General features: G+C 45.9%; 1 protein-coding gene across 1 annotated transcript; it reads left to right on the top strand.

Moving 5' to 3' along the window:
- Positions 1 to 968: 968 nt before the first annotated feature.
- ZBTB7C (zinc finger and BTB domain containing 7C) lies at positions 969 to 21,907 on the top strand. The gene is made up of 3 exons (XM_075268829.1): positions 969 to 1,161; positions 13,227 to 14,399; positions 21,283 to 21,907. Exons 2-3 carry the CDS (start codon positions 13,243 to 13,245, stop codon positions 21,899 to 21,901), a joined length of 1,776 nt encoding a protein of 591 aa, XP_075124930.1. The 5' UTR covers positions 969 to 1,161; positions 13,227 to 13,242; the 3' UTR covers positions 21,902 to 21,907.
- Positions 21,908 to 23,359: the final 1,452 nt, after the last annotated feature.

Here is a 23,359-nt window from a genome sequence, read left to right as displayed (position 1 = left end):
ATATACAAGAATATAACTACTATAATACTACTTCCTATGTACAAGAATATAACTACTATAATACTGCTCCTATGTACAAGAATATAACTACTATAATACTACTCCTATGTACAAGAATATAACTACTATAATAATGCTCCTATGTACAAGAATGGAACTACTATAATACTGCTCCTATGTACAAGAATATAACTACTATAATACTGCTCCTATGTACAAGAATATAACTACTATAATACTGCTCCTATGTACAAGAATATAACTACTATAATACTACTCCTAAGTACAAGAATATAACTACTATAATACTACTCCTAAGTACAAGAATATAACTACTATAATACTACTCCTAAGTACAAGAATATAACTACTATAATACTGCTCCTATGTACAAGAATATAATTACTATAATACTGCTCCTATGTACAAGAATCTAACTACTATAATACTGTCCCCTATGTACAAGAATGTAACTACTATAATACTGCTCCTATGTACAAGAATATAACTACTATAATACTACTCCTATGTACAAGAATATAACTACTATAATACTACTCCTATGTACAAGAATATAACTACTATAATACTGCCCCTATGTACAAGAATATAACTACTATAATACTACTCCTATGTACAAGAATATAATTACTATAATACTGCCCCTTATGTACAAGAGTATTATTACAGTTCACATTTGGATGGCTCTAGCAACAAGGCAAGGGTTAAACAAAAGTGGGCACAGCACAGAACCAGCACTGTTTTTTTAGCAGAGATATTAGCAGGGAAAGCTGGGGCTGGGCGGTGTGATTATTGGCTCGGGTGTGGCTATTAGGCAGGTTTACAATCACACTCTTGGCCCGGATTCCATGTTCTGAATGAAGACACAAGGGTTGGTCTTTACCTTCTGATCTGACGTGCTGATGTTGTTGGGTGGGGGGAACTAGTAGGGTTGTTTAGTAGGTGGTGTGACCAGAATACATGCCAAAATCTCAGACTTGTCTGGAGCACAGTCTAACCCTAAGGGACTGGGTGTCTCGTCAGTTCCCTGCATTGGATTACTGTACGTAGCTCTGACTGCAGAGGCTTGAACCCAATGACTGCAAACTGCACCAATCCGCTGTAATGGGGTCATAGCTCCAGCACCACAGACACACCAAGGTACTGTATCTGCATCTCAGGATATGGACACTAGGCTGGGGGTACAGGCAAGTGGTGACATCTGTGGAGTACAGATGTAGCAGAGCTCAACTGGCTACTCAGATCTTTGGAACGACATTAGCTGTCCCATGTGATAACTCAAATTAAGATCTAGGTTTTCGAAGTCCTATAGAACATATCACAGGGGCAGTGCCAAAGGACAAGCTCGGCTCTGCTATATCTGTACAACACAAACTGCTTTCTGCCAGATTGTTTGCAATCTTCTCACTTTATATGGAAGGGTTAAGGATTATACTTTTTGTTTCTTGTGTGTCTGTTGTATCTCGGGTTTGCCAGTGTAGTTCATTTGGTTCAGTGCAGTTCATTGAAAGTTGATGCACTTTTTGGTCTATGAGTGACTTTGTTTTGGAAGGTTTGGGGTAAAATAATGTAACTTTTGGTTCATTGATTACACAGTTAAAGGGAAAAATAATTAAAGGGGTATCCTAACCCATCTCAAAAGTTCCTTCCCACGGCTCCAGTACTGGGTTAACCCTATATATCTTATCGCCACCGCAGCATTGATGATTTTTTTTCTATCGCCTTAGTTTTCCTTTAAGGTAAAAAGGAGATTATGTGCTTCTTAAAGGAGCCTAGATTTCCTTCTTTACTCTCTATCTCTTCCTCTTCCTTTAGACTTGTAATTCTCCGTAAGATTTCTTCTACATTTCCTATAAAGGTAAACTTGCCCTGATATGGCAGAGGATGGGTTAATTGATGCCCCTAAGTTCCTCTTGCCGCTGCCTGTCTCAGTCTCTCCGCCGCCTCCTCCTCCTCCTCCTCTTCTTGGCAGTGTTTGGGCATTTAATATCTTCACTGTTGTACTTGCTTTGCCCTCTAGTGAAGACAGAGCAGACAGCAATAAACATCCCCCCCCCCCCTCGCTGAAACAAAAATCATTACATGGGAGTTGCTTCGAAATTCTGGAATAATAGGGAAACATATAAAAATACAGTAACTTTTGTAAGAAAACACAAAACTAAAACACATGAAAATGTGAACACAAAATGTAAAAACAAAACTGATATAATACTGTAGATAATACGTTTTATTTAAAAGGGTCCTCCAACAGTAAGCGGGGACCCCCAACCCTGAACCTAATGTAAGGTAACCGTGCAGCAGGACTACAAAGGAAATGAATAACACTGCTAAATGGTGAGGATCCTGAAAGGGAACCCTATCCCTTATTAAAGGGGTTGTCCTTCTTGGGTCTTGGGGTAGCCCTTTATAAGTACTTTGTGTTAGACAATGCCTACTTGTTAACATGGCAAAAAAGATCTGGGAAACCTAATAAGAAGTGTTCAATTTTCCTATAGTGCCACCACAAGAGAGATTAAAAGGGACATTTTACCAACTTCTACTCTTTGTAGTGTTCAATAGGCCTCCTTTCACTGATTCTGGTGCAATTGGAATTTTTCCTCTAACCCTCACCGTTCCTGAGCAATCATGTCTGTTAGTTTCAGTATAGTTATGCGCTCTCTTGTCTGGTGGGCGGTCCCAGACTCTCTGCTCCGATTCAGGGACCGCCCACTTAACAATAGAAAGCATAACTCGGGATTGGTGGTGGTTAGAGAAAAAATTCCAACTGTGCTGGAATCAGTGGAACGGCGCCTATTAAAGGATGCAAAGAGTTGGACTTTGTGAAAGTGGTGAAAGGTCCCCTTTAAGAGTTACATAGCGCCCATTCCAATCTATAGGTTGCCTATGTAATGCAGGAGAGGACAGGGTCTCCGGAGTGAGAGAAGTTCTTTGTAACCAGATATGAGGACCCTTGAGTAGAGGACTCGTTCTGTTAACTCTTTCACCAACCTAGAGAACCCATTAAATTTGCAGGATGCTTTTAAAATTGGATTTGTACACCAAACATCTCCTTTAAATCAGGTTTCCAGTTTTATGTTGTATAAAAGGTCTAACTATTCTACAATTATTCTGAGAATTTTTGCATCCGCTCTTTACTTGTCTCATTTCTCACTTTTGAGAGTTGTTTCTTGTTTGCCTGCTGTTAGGGAGTGGGAACAAATCTGTAAATGTGTACGTGCCAGGGTTTGTTACAATGTATCAGTATGAGTCAAGCCTAGCAGCAACACAATTATCAGCTCCAGGGGTGTAGCTAGAAAATTCTCGGCCTCGTAGCATTTTTGAGAGGGCCCACCCCCCACATTCTCCATACCCTTTATAAGGCTGCTGTCTGTTTTTGATGTTTTTTTTGCAAAATAGTTGAAAAAATGATTAACCTAATAGAAACTGGCAGCTGGGGCGACAGGGGAGGCAACAGGCATGTCCCCTGGTCTGCAGGACCTCAAAGCAATCGTCTAGTTGGCCACTCGAGTGGTCACACCTGTCCTGAGCTACAGGTTGAAAGTTCCCAATTCTACACTGATAGAGGGCAGATTTTCAGCTCTTAAAGGGGTTGTCAAGGATAAAATTAAAATGAATCAATAAACTAAACCCCTTCTGCCCACCTAACTCTAATTTCCTAAAAAATCTATAATTACCCATATCAATGGGGCACACTTTCTGATAATAATCTGGTGACGTTATGTATCCCCATTTCGGAAAAGGAACGTCATCAATATACCCTCACCCCATCATACTTACATTTCTTCCTCTCTGGAAATGGCTCTTCCTATTCTTTAACTCTGTTAGTGCTTGCACAAGCCTGAGGTGCCTAATATTAGATAAGTGGGGATCCAACACCTGAGACCCCCCATCGATCAGCTGTTACACAGCTAATGGAGCAGAAAACAGACAGCGCTGTTCTCTGTGTTGTGGCAGAACTGAGCTTATTCAAATGAATAGGAGCTGATCTGCAGTACCTGGTCTGACCACTACACAGAGTACAGCGCTGTCTGCTTCCTGCTTTTGTTCTCTGTGTATCAACTGCTGAGTAAAGTTAGAGTTGGACACCCACTAAAATAATATTAATGGATAGGCATAGATATTTTTAGCCTGGAAAAACCCTTGAAAGGGGTTCTGCACTTTGGACAATCCTTACTTGTTAGAAACAGGGGCGTAACTACCGCCATAGCAGCAGAGGCGTCTGCCACAGGGCCCGGGACATTAGGGGGCCCGGTGACAGCCGTTACCGCTGCGTTTTTTTTTTTTAAATAGGCCCTTACGGGCCCTATTTACTTACCGATCCTGGCTGGGCCGAAATCGGTAAATGACACCGCGGGCCCCACAAACAATATCATTATACTCGGGGGTTTTTGCAGACCGAGTATAATGATCGGAGGCCCAGGAGAGGTAAGAAACATAAAAAAAACACTGTTACTTACCTCTCCACAATCCTGCCGGGCCTCCTTCCTAGTTGTCTGACGTCTCTGATGTCACATGAACCAGGCCTGTGTCCCAGGTCATGTGACGTCCGACATCATTGAAGAAGGACGGCAGCGAGGCCGACAGCGTAGGAACTGCAGGACAGGTAAGAATCAGTGGTTTATGTTTTTATTCCCCCCGGGTCTCCGATTATTATACTCTGGGGCCCCCAACCGGTGTCGGTTGGGGTGGGGAGCCCCATGTCAAAAGTTCGCCACGGGGCCCCGCCATTCCTAGCTACGCCACTGGTTAGAAAGGTCCCTTGGCAATAACCTGATCACAAAATGCTACACTTTTGAGAGCCCCAGTGATCAGCTGTAGCAGTGGGGGAACCTGGTAGTATGTGTTCAATTTCCCTGCAGCGCCACCACTGGAGAAATGAAACATTACACAGTGTCCACTCCTATCAATGGGTTGTCTATGTAATGCAGGACAGGATGGGTCCTCCAGAGGGAGAGACACTCTTTGTAACCACTCTTACCGAGAGATGAAGATCCTAAATAGAGGACCCCCCTTTATTAACCGAAAAGTCACTCATAGAGTGTATGTCAATGGATTTCTAAACTGGACCCCCCCCCCCCATTTAAAAGGTCTTATTTGCCACAGCGTATTCATTTTGCTATAAGAAGTATAATAGTCACCGATCGGATAAATATTTTCCTGCTTTCCATTTTTGTGTCTCTCCGTGGGAGTGCGATGAGCCGGAGTATCATGTGTCTGGGACTTAGAACGAATGTCTCCCCAGAGTCGGACACGGCCTAAGATTAAGAAAACAATTACTTTCTTTGAGCACTTTTCTAGTATTCCAGGAGAGATGGCTATATTTTTATTGCTGTATTGATCTACAATATATCAAGGTTAACCAGGACAATGGCTGCAGGCAGCGCACCTCGCCAATTAATGCCTTCTGTATATACTGAATAAACAGGATCCTCTTCTATTTCTCAATTAAATATCGACCTGTGAACGTCTTCTTCCTATACAACATGAAAAATCGAAGCGCGGGGCAATGTAAGGGCCACTGATCTTAATGACAGGCACTGCAGAGTGTGCACAGGGATTGGAGAAGGTTTCTTATTCTCAAAATTATCCTCTATTTTGCAGCTAAAAGGAACATTAACCCTTAAAATCCAACATATCACCGGGAAATAGGAAACTTTCGGATGAACTTTTTGCCAAGTTTCTTGCAAAGATGAACATATGTTATAAACAAGTCAGTGAAGGGGGTGTGCACAGGGGTGCCATAAGGAATTTCTGGGCCCCAAGTAGCGTAAGAGTTTGGGTCCCTGCCCTCCCATGTAGAGGGTCTGGAGAGAGAAAATTATACAAGTTGGCAGGATTCTGTAGGGACAAATGCTATGTTGTAGGTATGTAAGGTAGGGTTGAGCCGATCTTGAGATTTCAGGATCGATTTTAAAATCTGATTTCCGACCATTTTCCAGCCGATCCCGATCGTGAAATTTGCTCAATCGCTGATCGGGATCCGATCTTTCCCGATCTGGATCGCTCAACCCTAATTGTGTATTATATAGACAGTAGGGTTGAGCCGATCTTGAAATTTCAAAATCCGATTTTCGATCATTTTCCAGCCGATCCCGATCGTGAAATTTGCTCGATCGCCGATCGGGATCCGATTTTTCCCGATCTGGATCGCTCAACCCTAATTGTGTATTATATAGACAGTAGGGTTGAGCCGATCTTGAAATTTCAAAATCCGATTTTCGATCATTTTCCAGCCGATCCCGATCGTGAAATTTGCTCGATCGCCGATCGGGATCCGATTTTTCCCGATCTGGATCGCTCAACCCTAATTGTGTATTATATAGACAGTAGGGTTGAGCCGATCTTGAAATTTCAAAATCCGATTTTCGATCATTTTCCAGCCGATCCCGATCGTGAAATTTGCTCGATCGCCGATCGGGATCCGATCTTTTCCGATCCGGATCGCTCAACCCTAATGTAAAGTTCTAATTTGGTGGAATGGAATAGAGGAACAGAAAATGAGAAAAGCAACCTGGTATGGGCAGCGCCGAACCTCCCATGAGGCAACCTGAAGCGACCGCTTCAGGCGGCGCTATGCCAGGGCCCCAGGGAGGGCGGCATTTTTGCTTACCTAAGCCAGTCCAGGACAAGCTGTCCTGGACTGGCTTAGCACCGATTGGGGAGAATTGGGGAGGCCGCTGGAGCAGCGCTGCTCCAGCGGCCTCCCCTCACGCTCAGGCAGAGAGCAGGTCCTCTCCCTGCCTGCTCTCTGCCTGCAAACCCTTCTAAGCCACGCCCCTCGGTTTGCCACGCCCCCTCCACCACGCCCCCCTCTGCTCAGCCCCCTCCTCCCGGGGAAGGGGGGGGCGGCTTTCTGTCGTCCGCCTCGGGCGGCAAAAAGGGCAGGTTCACCCCTGGGTATGGGCTCTGTGAAGGGACAGGGATGGTAGGTAGGTAGGGGCACTGTTGGAAGGTAATGGCGACGCATTAGTTGACAGACATTAGGTGGGAGAGGTGGCTGGAGATTAGAAAAATGGCAGGTATGGTTGACTGGATCAAGAGGGAACCTAGCAGGGAAATCTGTGGAGGTACTGAAGGGAAGACAACAGGTGGGCAGGGGCTCCATATGGATGGGGGCAAAGGTGAAGACAATAAGTAGACAGCACTATGTAGAGTGAAAAAGAGGAGACAGTACTTGGATATGGAGTAAGAGTCGGTGGAGGATCCTCTTACAGATTTTGCAATGAGTAGTAGTCTTGCAGGGGTCCTATAGAGGGCTACGGACACAAGGTAGGAAGGGGCACTGTCGGGGAAGGGGTAAAAGTGGCAGGTGTAGTGGGCATGGGGAAGAAGCAACATGGCAGGGGATCTGTGGAAACACGGGGAAGACAGATTAATGTGGGGATGGGGGCAAGGGTAGAAGACAATAAGGGGACAGGCACTCTGTCAAGGACAAAGCAGAGCCAGTGGATTTGAAGGGTCTCAGTGGGGGTGTAGGAAGGGTACATAGTAAGTTGGGAGCTGGATTACAGATTTTGCAGTAGGGAGCAATATGGCAGAGGCCCTATGAAGGAGCACTGTTGGGATGTGAAGGGGAGATATTAGGGGGCAGGACTGTGCAGGTGAATGGCCTGGGGATTAGGAAAATGGCAGATGTGGTAGACTGGGGGAAGAGGCAACCTGGAAAGGGGTTCTGTGACAGTACTGGGGGGAGGACAGCAGGAGGGCAGGGACTCTGTGGGAATGGGGGCAAGGGAGGAGATAAATCCACAGGCGTTCTGTTGGGAGCAAAAGAGGAAATCGCTCTATGGGGTATGAGGGATACATAGTGGGTGGGGACCCTGTTACAGATTTTGTAGCGTGCACAGCCTTTGTGGGGTGTCAGCGTAGGAGCTGGGTGACCAGTCCTTTTGGCAGTGTAATGGCAGCCATATTGGCAGGCACTCCCCTTCCCTGGAAACTGTTAAAATTCAGAAATCGATAAAAGATTCTCTTTTTAGTTTCACAGTACGGGTTAGATATTATGTAACGCTCAAGCCAGTCTGATAAAGGGGCCAAAGCTCAGTATGACCCTGTTATTTCCTGTAGGAACAAATATAACATGTCTGATTCTCCTTTCTGCCTGACATCTGTCAATGGGGGAAATTTGGGACATTAGATAGCTGGTTGTTGGCCTGGCCTATCAGAGGAACCTCCGGTGAGCCCAGGGTCTAAGACAATAATGGTCCAGCAGAAGACACCCAAATCTAGAGGTTACTATGGTCTATTTATAGGGTTTGTATGAGGGTGAGCTCCTGATATTATTACAAATTTTGGGGCCAAGGAACCTATGTCTGATGCTGAATGTGTATGGCCAGTTTTTAGTTTTTTTCCTTGGAGTCCGGCACTCTGATATCTTTGGTGTCAGGTATATATATGACTGCACCATGGGAATATTCATAGTAGGACAGATGGCAGCGTAACACCGCTCCGCTCATTCATTGGTATTGTAAGGTCCCAGCCCCCTGGATTCATGGTCAGTATAGCTGTCAGCACATTCATGACTGTTACGCCTTTGGCTGGTATAGCATGGAAAACAATATCATTAATAATAAGGCGTCACAATCCCCGGCGGACTGAGTCACAACCTGTAGGAATACTAAGAACAACCCATCAAGGAGTCACTCTGCCCATGTGACCTGGTTTGCATTAAGGGGTTAATGAGTTGACGTTATTGCGGAATCCGATCTTTCGCCATCGCTAGATATCATATGATTGTGTTTTAGGCAAGAACATAGCGATGAACCTGGTAAAAAAAAAAAAAATTAAAAATATTATATATACACGTGGAAAAATCGTTGGTCGCCCTCAATTAATGAAAGAAAAACCCACAATAGTCACAGAAATAACTTGAATCTGACAGAAGTAATAATAAATAAAAATTCTATGAAAATTGCTTTTCGCTTCAACAGTTTTTTTTTTTTTTAAATAAAACCTCATGAAACAGGCCTGGACAGAAATGATAGGATCCTATCTTTCAAACACATATTTTTATGAGTATCACGTAGGAATAGCTTTAAGAAAGGCTATTCTTCTCCTACATTTCGTTGTCGTCTCCGCGCCGCCGTTCGGTATAAATCCCGTTTTTTGTCGGCATGTAAATGAGTTCTCTCGCAGCACTGGGGGCGGGCCCCAGCGCTCAAGCAGCACTGGGGGCGTCCCCAATGCTGTGAGAGAACTCTCCAGTGCCGCCTCCATCTTCTTCAGCAACATCCTTTTCACCCGTCTTCTTCCGGTGCAGGTTTCAGACTTCTAGGCCTTGGGAAGAGCAGACTGCACGTGCCCACAGGCCACAAGAAAATGGCCGCTTACACAGTATTGTTGCGGAAGAAGATGGAGGCGGCGCTGGAGAGAGTTCACTCGCAGCATTGGGGGCACCCAAGTTATTACTGTGACTATTGTTGTTTTTCTTTCATTAAACAAGGGGTACCAACAATTATGTCCACGTGTGTGTGTAACCAGTAAATACAGCTTTGATGTGGCTGTAGCAGTGCGGTGGAGATAGGATTGTATAAAATATATATATTATTTAAATTATATATAATGAATGTTTTGGTGAGGTTTCTTCTAATCTTTATATCTTGAAATAGTTCTACACTGGCTTCTAAAGAGTTGCAATAAGCTGACCTTTTCTGTTGTTCACTTGTCAGCTTTACCGTATAGATTGGGACATGATGAGCAGAGTCATCTCATTATCATTAGAGGGTGAGAGATATCATGACAGCTTTATCGTACTGTTAGATGTCTAAGTAAGGCAGAATCATCCACAAACTCAGGATAGAATATAAATTGCTGATCCATGGTCTGATATCTGAGACCCCACCCCCACCCCCCCCACACATTCACAACCTAAGAGTGGAGGTGCTTTATCCCCACTGGGAATTCAGTTGCACAAAAAGTGGCCCAACCCCCTAGTGGATGGAGATGAGCCCCTGTTCCCATTCACTCCATAGCTGTTGGATAGAGGATAGATATTTTTAACCCCTTTAAAATCCATCCAATATTCAGTTGCACTGTATCTCACTGACCAGACCCCAGTGAGACCGGGCCTTACAGGAGTAGTCTGCAACCTGTTGCCCTGTGATGGTCCAAGTACCTAGTCAGTTCTAGAGTAATATATCCATAGTGCTTATGGCCGCATTATATGATGGGAAATGATCGTGTAGAGGGTTAACTGTCCCTGCAGAGAAGGTCATGGTCCTGAATGGCTCTCAGAGGTAGGTAGCCCCCCCTAGCAGCTGGAGGGTAATATTTACACATCCTTTTTCCCATGGCCTCAGGCTTCCTGCTCCCACATGCTAGTCATACTGGTGTTGCTACAGTATCTGGGTGTGTGGGGGTGGGAGGTGGACAGAGATCAGGACAAGGTCCCTTGTATGCATTGATCTTCCATGAAGAAAAAGGAAGCCAGCGCAGCGTGTAAATTCCACTGTGCAACTTAAAGGTGCCCCAGTCACAGAGGAATGAAAAACACAGGAGGACATGGGAGGTCCGGTTACATCAGATAGAAAGGAAATTATCATGTAGTAGTGTTACACCAGGCGGCCATTGCCTCCCTCCAGGTAATAGTGTCTGCACTCTATAGGACATTAGTTACGATGTAGTGGTGGCGCAGATAGGTTCTATTCAAATCTGCGTTCGGGTTTCTGTTTGGGGAGTTTCTGTGGACTTTCTGCTTCCATTATACCTATAGGGAAACTGCTGGTGTCTCTGTATTATTGATATGCTGCGATTTCCAAAAGCACAATGCTTTTGGAAACCATGGCGCATCCGCAGTGCGTATTTGCTAGAATCCCATTCACTGTACATTTACTGTCCCATTTACGCCATGTGGGACCCCAACCTTAAAGAGGATTTCTCTTCCAAGTAAATTATCACAATATCCATAGTGTAGAGTATAACTGGCAGATCAGTGGGGATATGACCGCTCAGCAGTGGTGGACGGCGCATGCACCGTTCCATTCATTTCAATGCAGTGTCGGAGATTGCCGAAGTACATTTTGACTCCCTTTTAATGAGGTGGTGCGTGTACTGCCTGACCACTACTCCATTCTCCTGATCGATCAGACCCCCACTGATCTGTAAGTTATCCCCTATTAGCATCTGCCCGCGACTTCGTCTGCAGGTTAGCGTTGGCGCTGAGCCGGTAACATTTAGGCAGGCGCCATTGGTTTGGATCCGCCGCCGCCACATCCACCCCTGTGCGCCCTGGCCACATATGCTCCTCGCCTGGCCCCGCGGCCTCTCTACCTAACGGCTGCCCCTTGCTCTACCCGTCCACGCTGGTCCCCCACACTGATGCCGCTTCCGGCCCCGGCGCCTCCGGCCCCCCTCTGTCTCTCATGGCCCCAGCCCCCCCCTCACGGCAAGCCCTGTACCCCCATCCCGTCCGTGGCAACTTCCGTGGTGCCCCTGCCCCCTCTCCCTCCCAGGGGCCCCTGGCTCTACCTCCCCAGCCTCCCCCTTTCCCGTGTCCTCTGCTGGACCAGCAACCCCCACACCCTCTACACCCCTTTCTCGCTCAGCACCCCTCCCTCCCCCTCCTCAAACTCCCCTAACTCTCCTGCCGAATGACAGGGTGCACTCACCACAGGTGGCGACTTGACACTGTGTGGGACTGCAGACATAGGCTACATCCCTGACTGACATGCAGACTCCATAGGCTGTGGGAAAGCAGGCGGAACCGGCGTTCCACACAGCGGTGCAGGGGACCCCCTGTCTGGCCACGGCAGAGCACTGCGGTCCCGCGCCGAGCCCACACAGGCGGGGCAGCTGGTACACTTCTCGCTGCCTCACAGTACGGACGTTCCGGACCTCTCAGAGACGCCATGTTCTTCTGCATGCTGGCCAGCCAATAGCTTCGCCCACAGAGAAGCGGCAGCCAACTGGGTGAGCAGCTGAAGGGCCTGGGATGACGTCATCTCAGGTCCTTCAGCGAATTCCAAAGTGAAAATCATCGTTCGCGGAAGTGTATTCCGGTGGTCTACGGGGATACCATGTAGCCTATGTTTCAATCCGGGACCCAAGGTATGTATGTGCGAAATTTCAGCCAAATCCGTTTGCCCGTTTAGGCGTGATTGAGGAACAAACACACAAACTTTCACATTTATAATATAGTTGGATTGGATGGATTGGATTGGATAGGGGATAATTTGATTTTGGAACCTATTGACAAAAGTGGTGACCTCCTCGAGTCTCACAAGAGTGGGCAAAACTGTATCTTCTGGTTTCTCTGCCATTATCTATGTTACTTGGGCACATTATGTGCTGGTCACGTCTTCGGACTCGGGGACCCCTGTTCTCATGGTCGATCCCCAGGAATCAGACACATCCCCTACCCTACTGTTACATTCAGTTGTGGCAGTGATATTTTGGCAAAGGTGACAACAGAAAGGGGCAAACTAATCGTTTTGTCTGTTTCTGAGAAGCTGATTCAATATGGCTGTACTTCCCACATGCCCATCCCATATGCCAACATATGTAAGTAAATCCAATATGGTCACCAGAATCTAGTGGCAATCTTGTTTTGTGATTTTTGGACAATTTTATATTTTGGGTGGAAATGCCCTTTAAATGGAAAAAAAAAAAAGTAGAAAGATTAGTAACAATTATTGGAAATTTTTTCTAATATCCATCAGAGTGGGTGGAGCCGTGGCTTAATAAATGACTGCATTAGGCATGAAGTCATGGTACGCTTAAGTCCTATTGGGAAAGGACAACTGCACCATCCAGAGTAACATCATCAACAACCTCATCGTGTCCCGGCCCAACTACACCAACAGGATGAGGTTGTCACGTAAAGAAGGCTTTGCATTGGTTCTACAGGCCAAATAAAATAGCCTGTAAGACGGATACTCAGTATAAAGGTGCTTGAGAAATCATAGCTAGGTCTCCGGAGAGGTTCAAATGTTATGGGCCTGCATCTGTATGTCCACGTTTGGCCTTACATGTTGAGGTTTTCCCCACCGGTAGTCAAAATGGAGCTCAAGGAGATGGGAACAGCAGCGTTCCTTCTAATCTACTGGCAAATATCTTAGAACTTGGAACTATTTATGAGCCATTACCAATCATGGCCATTACCAACCATGGTTCTCTAGTCATAGCCTACTCATAAAGTAATTTGGGTTGATAATTCTGTATATGATACCTCACATTCCTATACTGATCTCGAATTTCCTCTATTATAGGACCACTCATGAGAACATGGCAAGTGGCGATGAAGATCTGATCGGCATTCCATTCCCCAACCACAGCAGTGACATCCTATGTGGCCTCAATCAACAGCGCCATGACGGCTTCCTCTGTGACGTCATCCTCATCATCCAGGACCAAGAGTACCGGACGCACAGATCCGTTCTAGCCGCCTGCAGTAAATATTTCAAGAAGCTTTTCACCACTGGATCGGTCATTGACCAACCCTACATTTATGAAATTGACTTTGTTAAACCAGAAGCGTTTTCTGCTATATTGGAATTTGCTTATACGTCAACGCTCACGATCACCACGTCCAATGTCAAACATATCTTGGATGCGGCTGAGATGTTGGAGATCCAGTGTATTATCAATGTCTGCCTGGAGATCCTTGAGGCACCGAGAGATGGAGAAGAAGAAGAGGAGGAGAAGGAAGAAGATGATGAAGATGATGATGAGGATGAAGAGGACACTAAAGACTTTGTGAACCAGGAGAACCAAATGGATATTCAGGAAAGTAGCTGCCATCAAAGTCCTCCTGCGTCGGACCATCCAGAAGAAACCTACCATGGATCTCAGAAGGACTTACCAACCCAATACTTTTCCACCCATAATTCTTCTGGCCACCAAAGTGCTGTCAAGGACTTTTCCATTGAGTCTTTGTTAAGTGAGGACTCTCATCCCAAAAACAACATGGCAGACAAAAGGCCAACCATATCTCATTTTGTTCCAGGCTTTTTTCCGCAGCTTTGGAATGGAGATCTGGCAGCTTTTTCCCAACTCCAAGAGCAGCAAGTCGATATTGGGCCACTAAATCTCGTGATCAAAGACAAGAAAATTAAGGAGGAGGAAAACGATGAGATCCCAACCCTTCCCTTCTCCACTGATTTCTTCAAAGACATGATCCTGGACCATTCCTCCAAGCACTTTGGGCAGATAAAGGCAGAAATGGACTACAGTGCCTATCTTAGCTTTCTCAGTGCTGCTCACTTGGGTATGTTTCCACCATGGCCTTTGGAAGAAGAGAGGAAAATAAAGCCAAAGGCTTCCCAACAATGTCCGATCTGTCATAAGGTCATCATGGGAGCCGGAAAACTTCCAAGACATATGAGGACACACACGGGAGAGAAGCCATACATGTGTAGTATCTGTGAGGTCCGATTCACCAGGTGAGAACCCAATAGAAAGTAGCTGTTATATGAGTATCTAGAAGTATACAGTATATACTTCTATCTTCTTAGCAGGAAAAAAAATCCTACTTAATAAGAGGGTTCGCAGACAATAAATTGTCCGATCAGCAATCGGCAGGAGAACCTGGCAGTAAGTGTTCAATATCCCTGCAGCGCCACCATAGGGGAAATGAAGCATTACACAGTGTCCATTCAAATCAATGGGTTGCTTGTATAATGCTGGACAGGACATGAGACACTCTTCGTAACAACATATGTTCCAGGTCCCAGGAACCTGAAAAAAGGACTCTCCCTTGGTGTATGGAAAAAGGGTATTTCTAAACTGAACAACCCCTATAATGGGGTTATCTGGGGAGTAATAAAGCTTACTGGTGCTTTCTCTTCACTGGCTAAGCTTTATTACTAATATACATCCCTGTGTGGAGGGCAGCTGGGGAGGCCAGAACTCTGGTACCTCTGCCTCCCCTGCAGCCACTCTGTCTCTCACTGACATCACTGAATCCATTGCCACAGGCCTGATGAGTAGAGGGGAGTTGGTCACGTGACCGAGAGTCGGAGTGCTGGCACGAACAAGAGTTCTGGCCTCCCCAGCTGCCCTCCACTTCACGGGAACTGAATGAGGCTTCAGAGGACACGGGTGTATATTAGTAATAAAGCTTAACCAGTACAAGTAATGTATTATTACTCCCTAGATAACCCTTTTAAAGGCGATCTGGGGTATAGCCAAGTGGCGACTCCTATAAACATTACAAATATTCTTCCAGCTTGTCATGTAATGTTTGCTTTATCTACTGGGGGTGATATTCGCTCTGTACCTTTAAGCAACATTCACACATTTCAAGGTCTGTTTTGAGAATGGGTTCAGAAAGTTCTTCTCAGGAAGCAGAAGTTCCCAACACCGCCATCAGGCGAATCACGAACAGTCAATAAACATCTGGTGCCATCTAGTGGTTTAGCTGGATACTGATCAGAAACTTTTTTTTTTGTTTTATTGAATTTTTATTTAAAGAGAGATTTTGCTTATTTCTTCAGCGCTTTTTTAACACACACAGCTATGTATATATATATATATATATATATACACATACACGCACAAAGTACTATGCAAATGTTTTAGGCAGGTAAGAATCTTTCCATAAGTCTTAATGATTTATTTTTATTCATTAACAAAATAAAGTGAATGAAGAAAAGAGAAATGTAAAGAGGGGCCCCCGGGAGGGGGGCCGGGGATGGAGGCCCAGGGGGCCGCGGGATAGGGGTGGTAGGCCCCGGGAGGAAGGGGGCGCGGGAGGGAGTGGGTGCAGGATGGGGCAAGGGCGCCAGGGGGAGCAGGGGCATGGGTGCAGGGGAGGAAGGGGGCAGGTTCGCGGGTGAGAAGGGGGAAGCCAGGAACAGGCGGTAGGTAGCGAGGCCATGCGGCTAGGCCAGAGGCAAGGGAGGGGGGGCCACATGGCGGATCCTAACCAACACCACTTCGCTAAATACAAGCGGCTCAGCACCCACGCCAACCCGCAGACGAAGTCGCAGGCAGATGCTAGTTTTTAAATAAATTCTATGGTTTTCAATACATTATGCATTACATTAAATGTTACCATTAAAAAATACAACTTATCCCACAAAAACACAAGACCTTATGGGCCTATAACAATGGAAAAAAATATTTACTGTATTTTTCGAACTATAACACAAACTTTTAACAAAACAAATCTTGGCAAAAAGTTCCTGCTAGTTTACAGTCCGGGGGTGCATCAGAGCCAGACCCCCTGACCGGCAGCAGAGCCAGACCCCCTGACCGGCAGCAGAGCCAGACCCCCTGACCGGCATCAGAGCCAGACCCCCTGACCGGCAGCAGAGCCAGACCCCCTGACCGGCAGCAGAGCCAGACCCCCTGACCGGCAGCAGAGCCAGACCCCCTGACCGGCAGCAGAGCCAGACCCCCTGACCGGCAGCAGAGCCAGACCCCCTGACCGGCAGCAGAGCCAGACCCCCTGACCGCCAGCAGAGCCAGACCCCCTGACCGGCAGCAGAGCCAGACCCCCTGACCGGCAGCAGAGCCAGACCCCCTGACCGGCAACAGAGCCAGACCCCCTGACCGCCAGCAGAGCCAGACCCCCTGACCGGCAACAGAGCCAGACCCCCTGACCGCCAGCAGAGCCAGACCCCCTGACCGCCAGCAGAGCCAGACCCCCTGACCGCCAGCAGAGCCAGACCCCCTGACCGGCAACAGAGCCAGACCCCCTGACCGGCAGCAGAGCCAGACCCCCTGACCGCCAGCAGAGCCAGACCCCCTGACCGCCAGCAGAGCCAGACCCCCTGACCGCCAGCAGAGCCAGAGCCCTCTGATCGCTTCCATAATGATTGGAAAAAGAGATGATAAAGCACTTTACTCAATTACAGAGGGAGCTGTGTGGTTACATGCTTCATCCCCCCCACTTCAGCCCAAATCTCACCTGTCAGATCAGTGCAGAAGATGAAGCTCAATGCAATGAATATATCTAACTGATCTCCCTGCCATGGAGAGGACTGGGTGACAAGTACAGCCATCTCTATAGTACATGTCCTGCGGTAAGATGTACATGGGCAGGAGGCAGCAGGAGATGACATGAAGGGAATGAAACACTTTCATGACTTTATAATCATGTGATCGACTATACAAGTCAGACTCAGAAGTGACAGCCTGAGAGAGGGAAGGTTTTTACATTGTGCCGTATTAGGCCTAGTTTACACGGCGGAAAAGTTTTCTGCCATGTGTTTATTTCTGTCGCGGCATCCCGCTTCTGGTTAGGCTGGGTTCACACGGGATACTTTGGACCAGAATTTTACGCGGAGGCCGCCTCAGATTCCGGTCCAAAAGACGGGTGGGTAGCCGCCACTGGATGCCGGTGCAGTGCACTCCGCTCCAGATTAGGCCCAAATGAATGGGTCTAGTCGGGAGGAGGGAGTGTCTTCAGGCAGAGGTCACGAGGCAAATCCGCCTGAAAGAATGAGCACATTGCTTCTTTTTTCTGTGAGCCGGAACAAACCGCTCCCGGGAAAAAGAGCTGACCGGCTCCCATTGATTTTAATGGAAGCGGGTTTTTTTGTCAGGATTTTGAGGTTGATTCCACCTCAAAATCCTGACCAAAATACCCCTTGTGAACTCAGCCTTAGGCCCGAATAAATGGGCCTAAACAGGAGCGTGTCTCGAGCGGACGCTGCAGCAAGATCGAGCATATCGCTTCTTTTTTCCACTATGAAGAAGTGCTACTATTAAGGGGATATCGTCACTCCATAGGGAGAGACCACCATATAGGTGTGTGGAGTCTTATTAAGCCATGAGCACTCCACTGCAAAGAAACATGGCAAGAATATGTAAATCTGACTTCCATGATGTAATTAGGAAGACAGAACCTTAAGTGTGCACACCAATAGAGGGCGCTCACTGAGAATGTGCAAGTCTATCTTCCATGATGTATTTAGGAAGACAGAGTCTCAGTCAAACACACCTATAGAGGGCTCTGCCAGATCAGTCCTCTCTACGCCAAGCTGATGAGATGCAAATACATCGAAACGGCTATCCTTGGCTGAGAAGACTGCGTCTGGTATAATCCCAACATCATTGCAAACAAAGGCCTCTGAGAAGGTCGGCATGATGTTAAAGGGAGCGCCCTCTATAGGGTTGTTTGACTGAGACTCTGTCTTCCTAATTATATCATATGCAAATCTATTCTCCAGTATTTTTTACCCAGAATCCCTAGCGGAGCAGGAATGACTTGTAAGTCTCCGTACTGCCTATGTAGGCACACACTCTCCCTGATGTGTACGATTATCCCCTGACCCTAATTACATCATGGAAGATAGACTTGCACATTCTCAGTCAGCGCCCTCTATTGGTGTGCACACTTGAGACACTGACATTCTAATTACATCATCGAAGTGCTACTATTTGTAAGCAATGTACATTAGTTAATGCTATAGCCCTATCTTAGTTTATGGTGAGGGTATCATTGTAACGATTTAGTGGCGGAATATAAGGATGGAGGCCACATCTTCATACCCCTACCCCTTTATTGAGGGCAATTTTTAACATTTTTGACATTGTGGCTATTTGTCATGGGGACGACAACGTTATATTGGCTGTGAGACATAGGGTTATCAAGCTATACTATACATCGGTTGGCGGGTGTTTGCCTCTAGTGATCTCGCTATTACAGTGATTGTTGAGCCAATACCCCCTATATATCTCATATATTACCCCCTATATATCTCATATTGTCCAGACCAATTTTCGTAGTTTGATCACGTTGGGATTTTTAATTAATTCTTAATAAAGAATATATTTTAATGCGTCCTTCACTAGGGTTCCCCACCTAATTTTGTCTATCCAATTTATGTTGGGCACGCAACACAATCTATACCTTGACTTGTTAGTAATATTGGATGGCTTTGGTCCCTGATTCGTTCGGGTCAAACGAGTTTGGATAGAACCAGAAGTGACATCATTATACTGTGGGGTCTCTTCAGATCCCAGAGTATAATAGGTGGAGCTCCGGGGGAGGTGTAAAAAATATAACCATTTATACTCACGTTGCCTCTTATGGGCCTCCTTGCTGTGTCTGGCACTCTCTCTTTGGGTCTCATGCGCTTGAGGTCACCATTGAGGGCTCTGGTTGGGGTTGAACTCACCTCGTAATGAATCAGTTCCCCCATCTCTACTTGCTGCACTCTATATGGACAAGTCATGTGTCACTCCAATATGGCCACCCCCTGGAAAAAATGCAAAAGTATAAAATAAATAGTTCCAACATTAAAAAAAAATAAAAAATATCCCTTGTCTATCTATTCACTGACTGTAAATGTTCTCCATCGCCCCACCCCCCTTCTTCTCCCATCCCCGAGGCCGGGCTGTTTGTTGCACTGGGCTGCAGGAATCCCATTATTATCTGTGTTGCTAACACAATGTCAGTTATAACATGTTCTCCTTCTGTTCACAGCTACGTCCGTGTCTTATCTGGTGTCTTTCCAGCCGGGGTGATGGTTCTGTGCCAGAAACTGGCTGTGTAATAAAACATTACAATGTGGAGTACTTGGCCGAGGATCCTGATAGAGTCTCCTAGTGTACAGTTCTGGCCTGTGTATAACACACTGTATATTGCACAGTGCCCAGATATTCTATACTTATATATGGTCTCCATTATGGCGACACAGGCGGAACTGTTGTCACTGGTATAAGGACAGGAGCCCAACTCATCTGCACTCATACTCACCTTTATAAAGAAGCTTAGTCCCTAAATGTGCCGCTATAATGTCACATATAATGGCAATAAAAACAATGTCAGACTGGAGTGCCTAGGGTCAGACTGGAGTGTCTAGGGCCTAACAGTAGGATTCATTCTGGGGCCACTTGCTGTATGTAACTATTACCTGCCCTCCCATGTTTTTAGCCTGCTACCTACCCCTTGCCTTAGCCCACTTAGTTCTGTGAGCAAGATGATTGATGATGAGGGCCCCACAATGATAGTAAGAGGCTGGGGCCCAGGAGGGACAATAGTGGTTAATCTGTCTCTTTCCCTAGATGTCATCTCAGTCTGTCTGTTCTTTATGCGCGACCAAACGTCTGGACCGATCTTCACCAAATTTGGCACACAGATACATCAGGTGTCCGGGAAGGTTTTAGATCGGGTCTCAGCTGTCTAGGATGAACCGTTTCTGAGATACAGTATTCTCAAAACAATGACCTGCATTAGTCAATACAAACCTGCAAGTCTTTCACTCATATTCCAACTATCATATCAGAGGATTAGATACGTGACTCAGCACATACTATCACACGTCGGAGGATTAAATACGCAGCTCATTGCACAGTATCACACGTTGGAGGATTAGATACATGGTTCAGCGCACAGCATAACACATTGGAGGATTAGATACACAGCTCAGCGCACATTAACACACTTCAAAGGATTAGATATGTGGCTCAGTGCACAGTATCACGTCGGAGAATTGGATCTGCAGCTCAGTGCACAGTCACACACGTAGGAGGATTAGATTCTAGGCTCAGATCGCAGTATCACACATCAGCGGATTAGATATGTGGCTCAGCACACAGTGTCACACGTTGAAGGATTAGACACGTGGCTCAGCACACAATATCACACATCAAAGCTTTAGAGCTTTGCTCAAGGTTTCCAATAGCAACCTAGCCATTTTTTCACTGTTGTATGTCTGCTTTAAAGGGGCAGGGGGCTGTGATTGACACTGTTACACAAGGTCACATACACACAGCTTTACTTCCAGGTCTCCATAACAACTGATCACAGGTTTTTCACTGATATCCAAACTGAGATACACATAATCACATGACGCTTATAGACAGACACAAACGACATACAAAATACACCAGTGCAAAACTGGGAAATTCTTATGGGGCTAGTACACAAACAAAAAATAAAATATACCCGTGCGAAGCCGGGTCCTCCTGCTAGTATATAATAAATTGGGCAGCTTTTTAAATATTCTACCCAGTTTATTATATGGGCACATGGGCTGTATGAGATGCTGTACAATGCCTAACTGTACTATGGCATGCTGCATAGAAGTTTGGGGGCTAGGACCAACTACTTTCCAAGGGTCAGGGGCCTCCCAAGGGATTTGCCTGTGAGCCAGTCCAAGACTACGAACAACCATTAAGACTTATATGCCAAGCTTAAAAGGGTTGTGCTGCTATGGACACATCCCCAGATAGATAGATGATAGATAGATACATAGGATAATGGATAGATAGATAGATAGATAGATAGATAGATAGATAGATAGATAGATAGATAGATGTAGTTTTATGGAATTTGTCAGGTAAATAAACATAGACCTCTTATTCTTTCAGGCAGGACAAGCTGAAGATTCACATGCGGAAACACACCGGGGAGCGGCCATATTTGTGCATCCACTGCAACGCTAAATTTGTCCATAACTATGACCTTAAGAACCACATGCGCATTCACACGGGGATCCGGCCCTACCAGTGCGAATTCTGCTACAAGAGCTTCACCAGGTCTGATCACCTCCACCGTCACATCAAGAGACAGAGCTGTCGAATGTCCAGGCCCAGGAGAGGCCGGAAGCCAGCCTACTGGAGAACCTCCAGTCTACTGTTTACCCGCAACAACCGGCCAGAAGACGAGGCCTTTGTTATGATGCCACCAAATCTAGAGAGTGGTAACAACAGGGCCAATGGGACTATTAGTGTACCGGGGCCTAGCCCAAAACATCTACTTGAAGAACCTAAAAACATTCTAAATTTGCAAGACTTGGACAAACAGTATGAGGAGACTCACATGAAACTTCTAGAGAGAACACGCCTGGAGTCGGACAGGCATGGCGGACTTTACGCTTTCTCTTTGGCACACAATGAGAATATCTCCCCTCAGCCGTTCTTTGTCGGAGCAGGCGATCCTTGGAATATGACACTGAACCATGCTCCAATTTCTGACACTAGTACCTAAAACAAAATGGAGGCAGCCATGTGGTGGACTGTACCGATCTACTAAGGACATGGGGCTCGAAGTGCAGTTTCTGATTGACTGCGCTCTCTTTGGACTCCATCACTGGCTGCTATAACAATCGACTAGGTGGCCGGTCCACATCAAGGAACCAACATGCACGCCGTTGTAGCCCTTGTTTTTTTTTTCTATACAATTGTATGGATATTGACCGTCGACGAATCATTCCAAAGAAGCACAGACACGATATATATGTATAGTATGACTATATGTATATATAAGTATAAAGTTCATTTATGCATGTAAACTTTTTCTTGTAGTAAACTTTTTGGAAATTAGGTGAAGACCTGGGGTTGTGATTCATGCACTCTGGAAAGGCGAATAAATTATTGTACAATTTGGGCAGGGCTTTCACATAGTTATAGGACTTTACCTTATGAGGCACAGTTACGAAAATCAGGGGCAACATTTTTAGATCTGGAAAACTAAAAATGGCATCTGGTCACCATTTGGGTTTTTTTCAGAATTTCTCTCTATGGTCGGTAGCCAAAGTTGTAATTCGAAGCTTTTGGACCTCAATGCATCTGAACCTCTATGGGTTCATATACTCGTGACTTCTTATGAGGGATTTATGGGACTCAAGGAACCCTTTGCAACTACTACCTCCGCATCCCTTATAGCTATGGTCTGGAGGCAGTTTCATGAATCTCACCCCACTGTTTCCACCTCTTCAGCCCGTTGCTTCCTATTTCCACCAGTCCTTACGGTAGTGATACCAGGTCTACTGACATATGGCGTCACATAACTATGGCCACCAATCACAGACTATGTCTATTGGGGATGGGTTGGGTTATAGGGAACAAACACAATGGTACAAACCATATGCCACAAATGTGTAGGTCTAGTGACTGCCAGGAATGGCTCTCTACGTACGTTGATGGGGAAGGAGCACAAAGGTGGGGAACACTGTTTCCAGGGCGCTTTATTTATATCACGCCAGTGGTAGCAATTCTGTTATTAAGGAATAGATATAAGAATCATTGTTTATGCCTCTAAATTGTTTGTAGCACCAAATCGCTTCAAATCTTAAACGGTAACTCCAATTTTAATGGTGATTGAAGCAACTTTGGAAATGGTCTGTAAAATTGACCACCATTTTGTATCTATAGCTCCTAGACACATTGATGTGTATGCATGGTAATAGACAACTAATAACCCTGTGTATTCTGATCCTGAACTCATACCCTTATCCACCTATTGACTGAGTATTGCCAAAAGAAGGCTCTCTGAGGCTACTTTTGGGTAGTGTACCTCTTGGTGAGAGATCGTTGACTGCTATCCCCACTATCTAGGCTGTTCTAAGCTAGCTATTAGGAGGTGGTGGGAGCCACAGGTTGTAGATAGACCACCAATAAAGATGATTGTTTGATCCACCAACAAGCATGAGCGGCTACCACAGTT

The sequence above is a fragment of the Leptodactylus fuscus genome, chromosome 1 (genome assembly GCF_031893055.1).
Source record: "Leptodactylus fuscus isolate aLepFus1 chromosome 1, aLepFus1.hap2, whole genome shotgun sequence".
Lineage (NCBI taxonomy): Eukaryota > Metazoa > Chordata > Amphibia > Anura > Leptodactylidae > Leptodactylus > Leptodactylus fuscus.
Note: the sequence above shows the minus strand (reverse complement) of the source record. Positions and strands in the feature narration are given on the sequence as shown.

Coding starts and splice junctions, on each gene's coding strand:
- ZBTB7C (XM_075268829.1), top strand. CDS start 13,243: ATGGCAAGTGGCGATGAAGATCTGATCGGCATTCCATTCCCCAACCAC. Junction 14,400..21,282: donor TGTGAGGTCCGATTCACCAG/GTGAGAACCCAA, acceptor TTATTCTTTCAG/GCAGGACAAGCTGAAGATTC.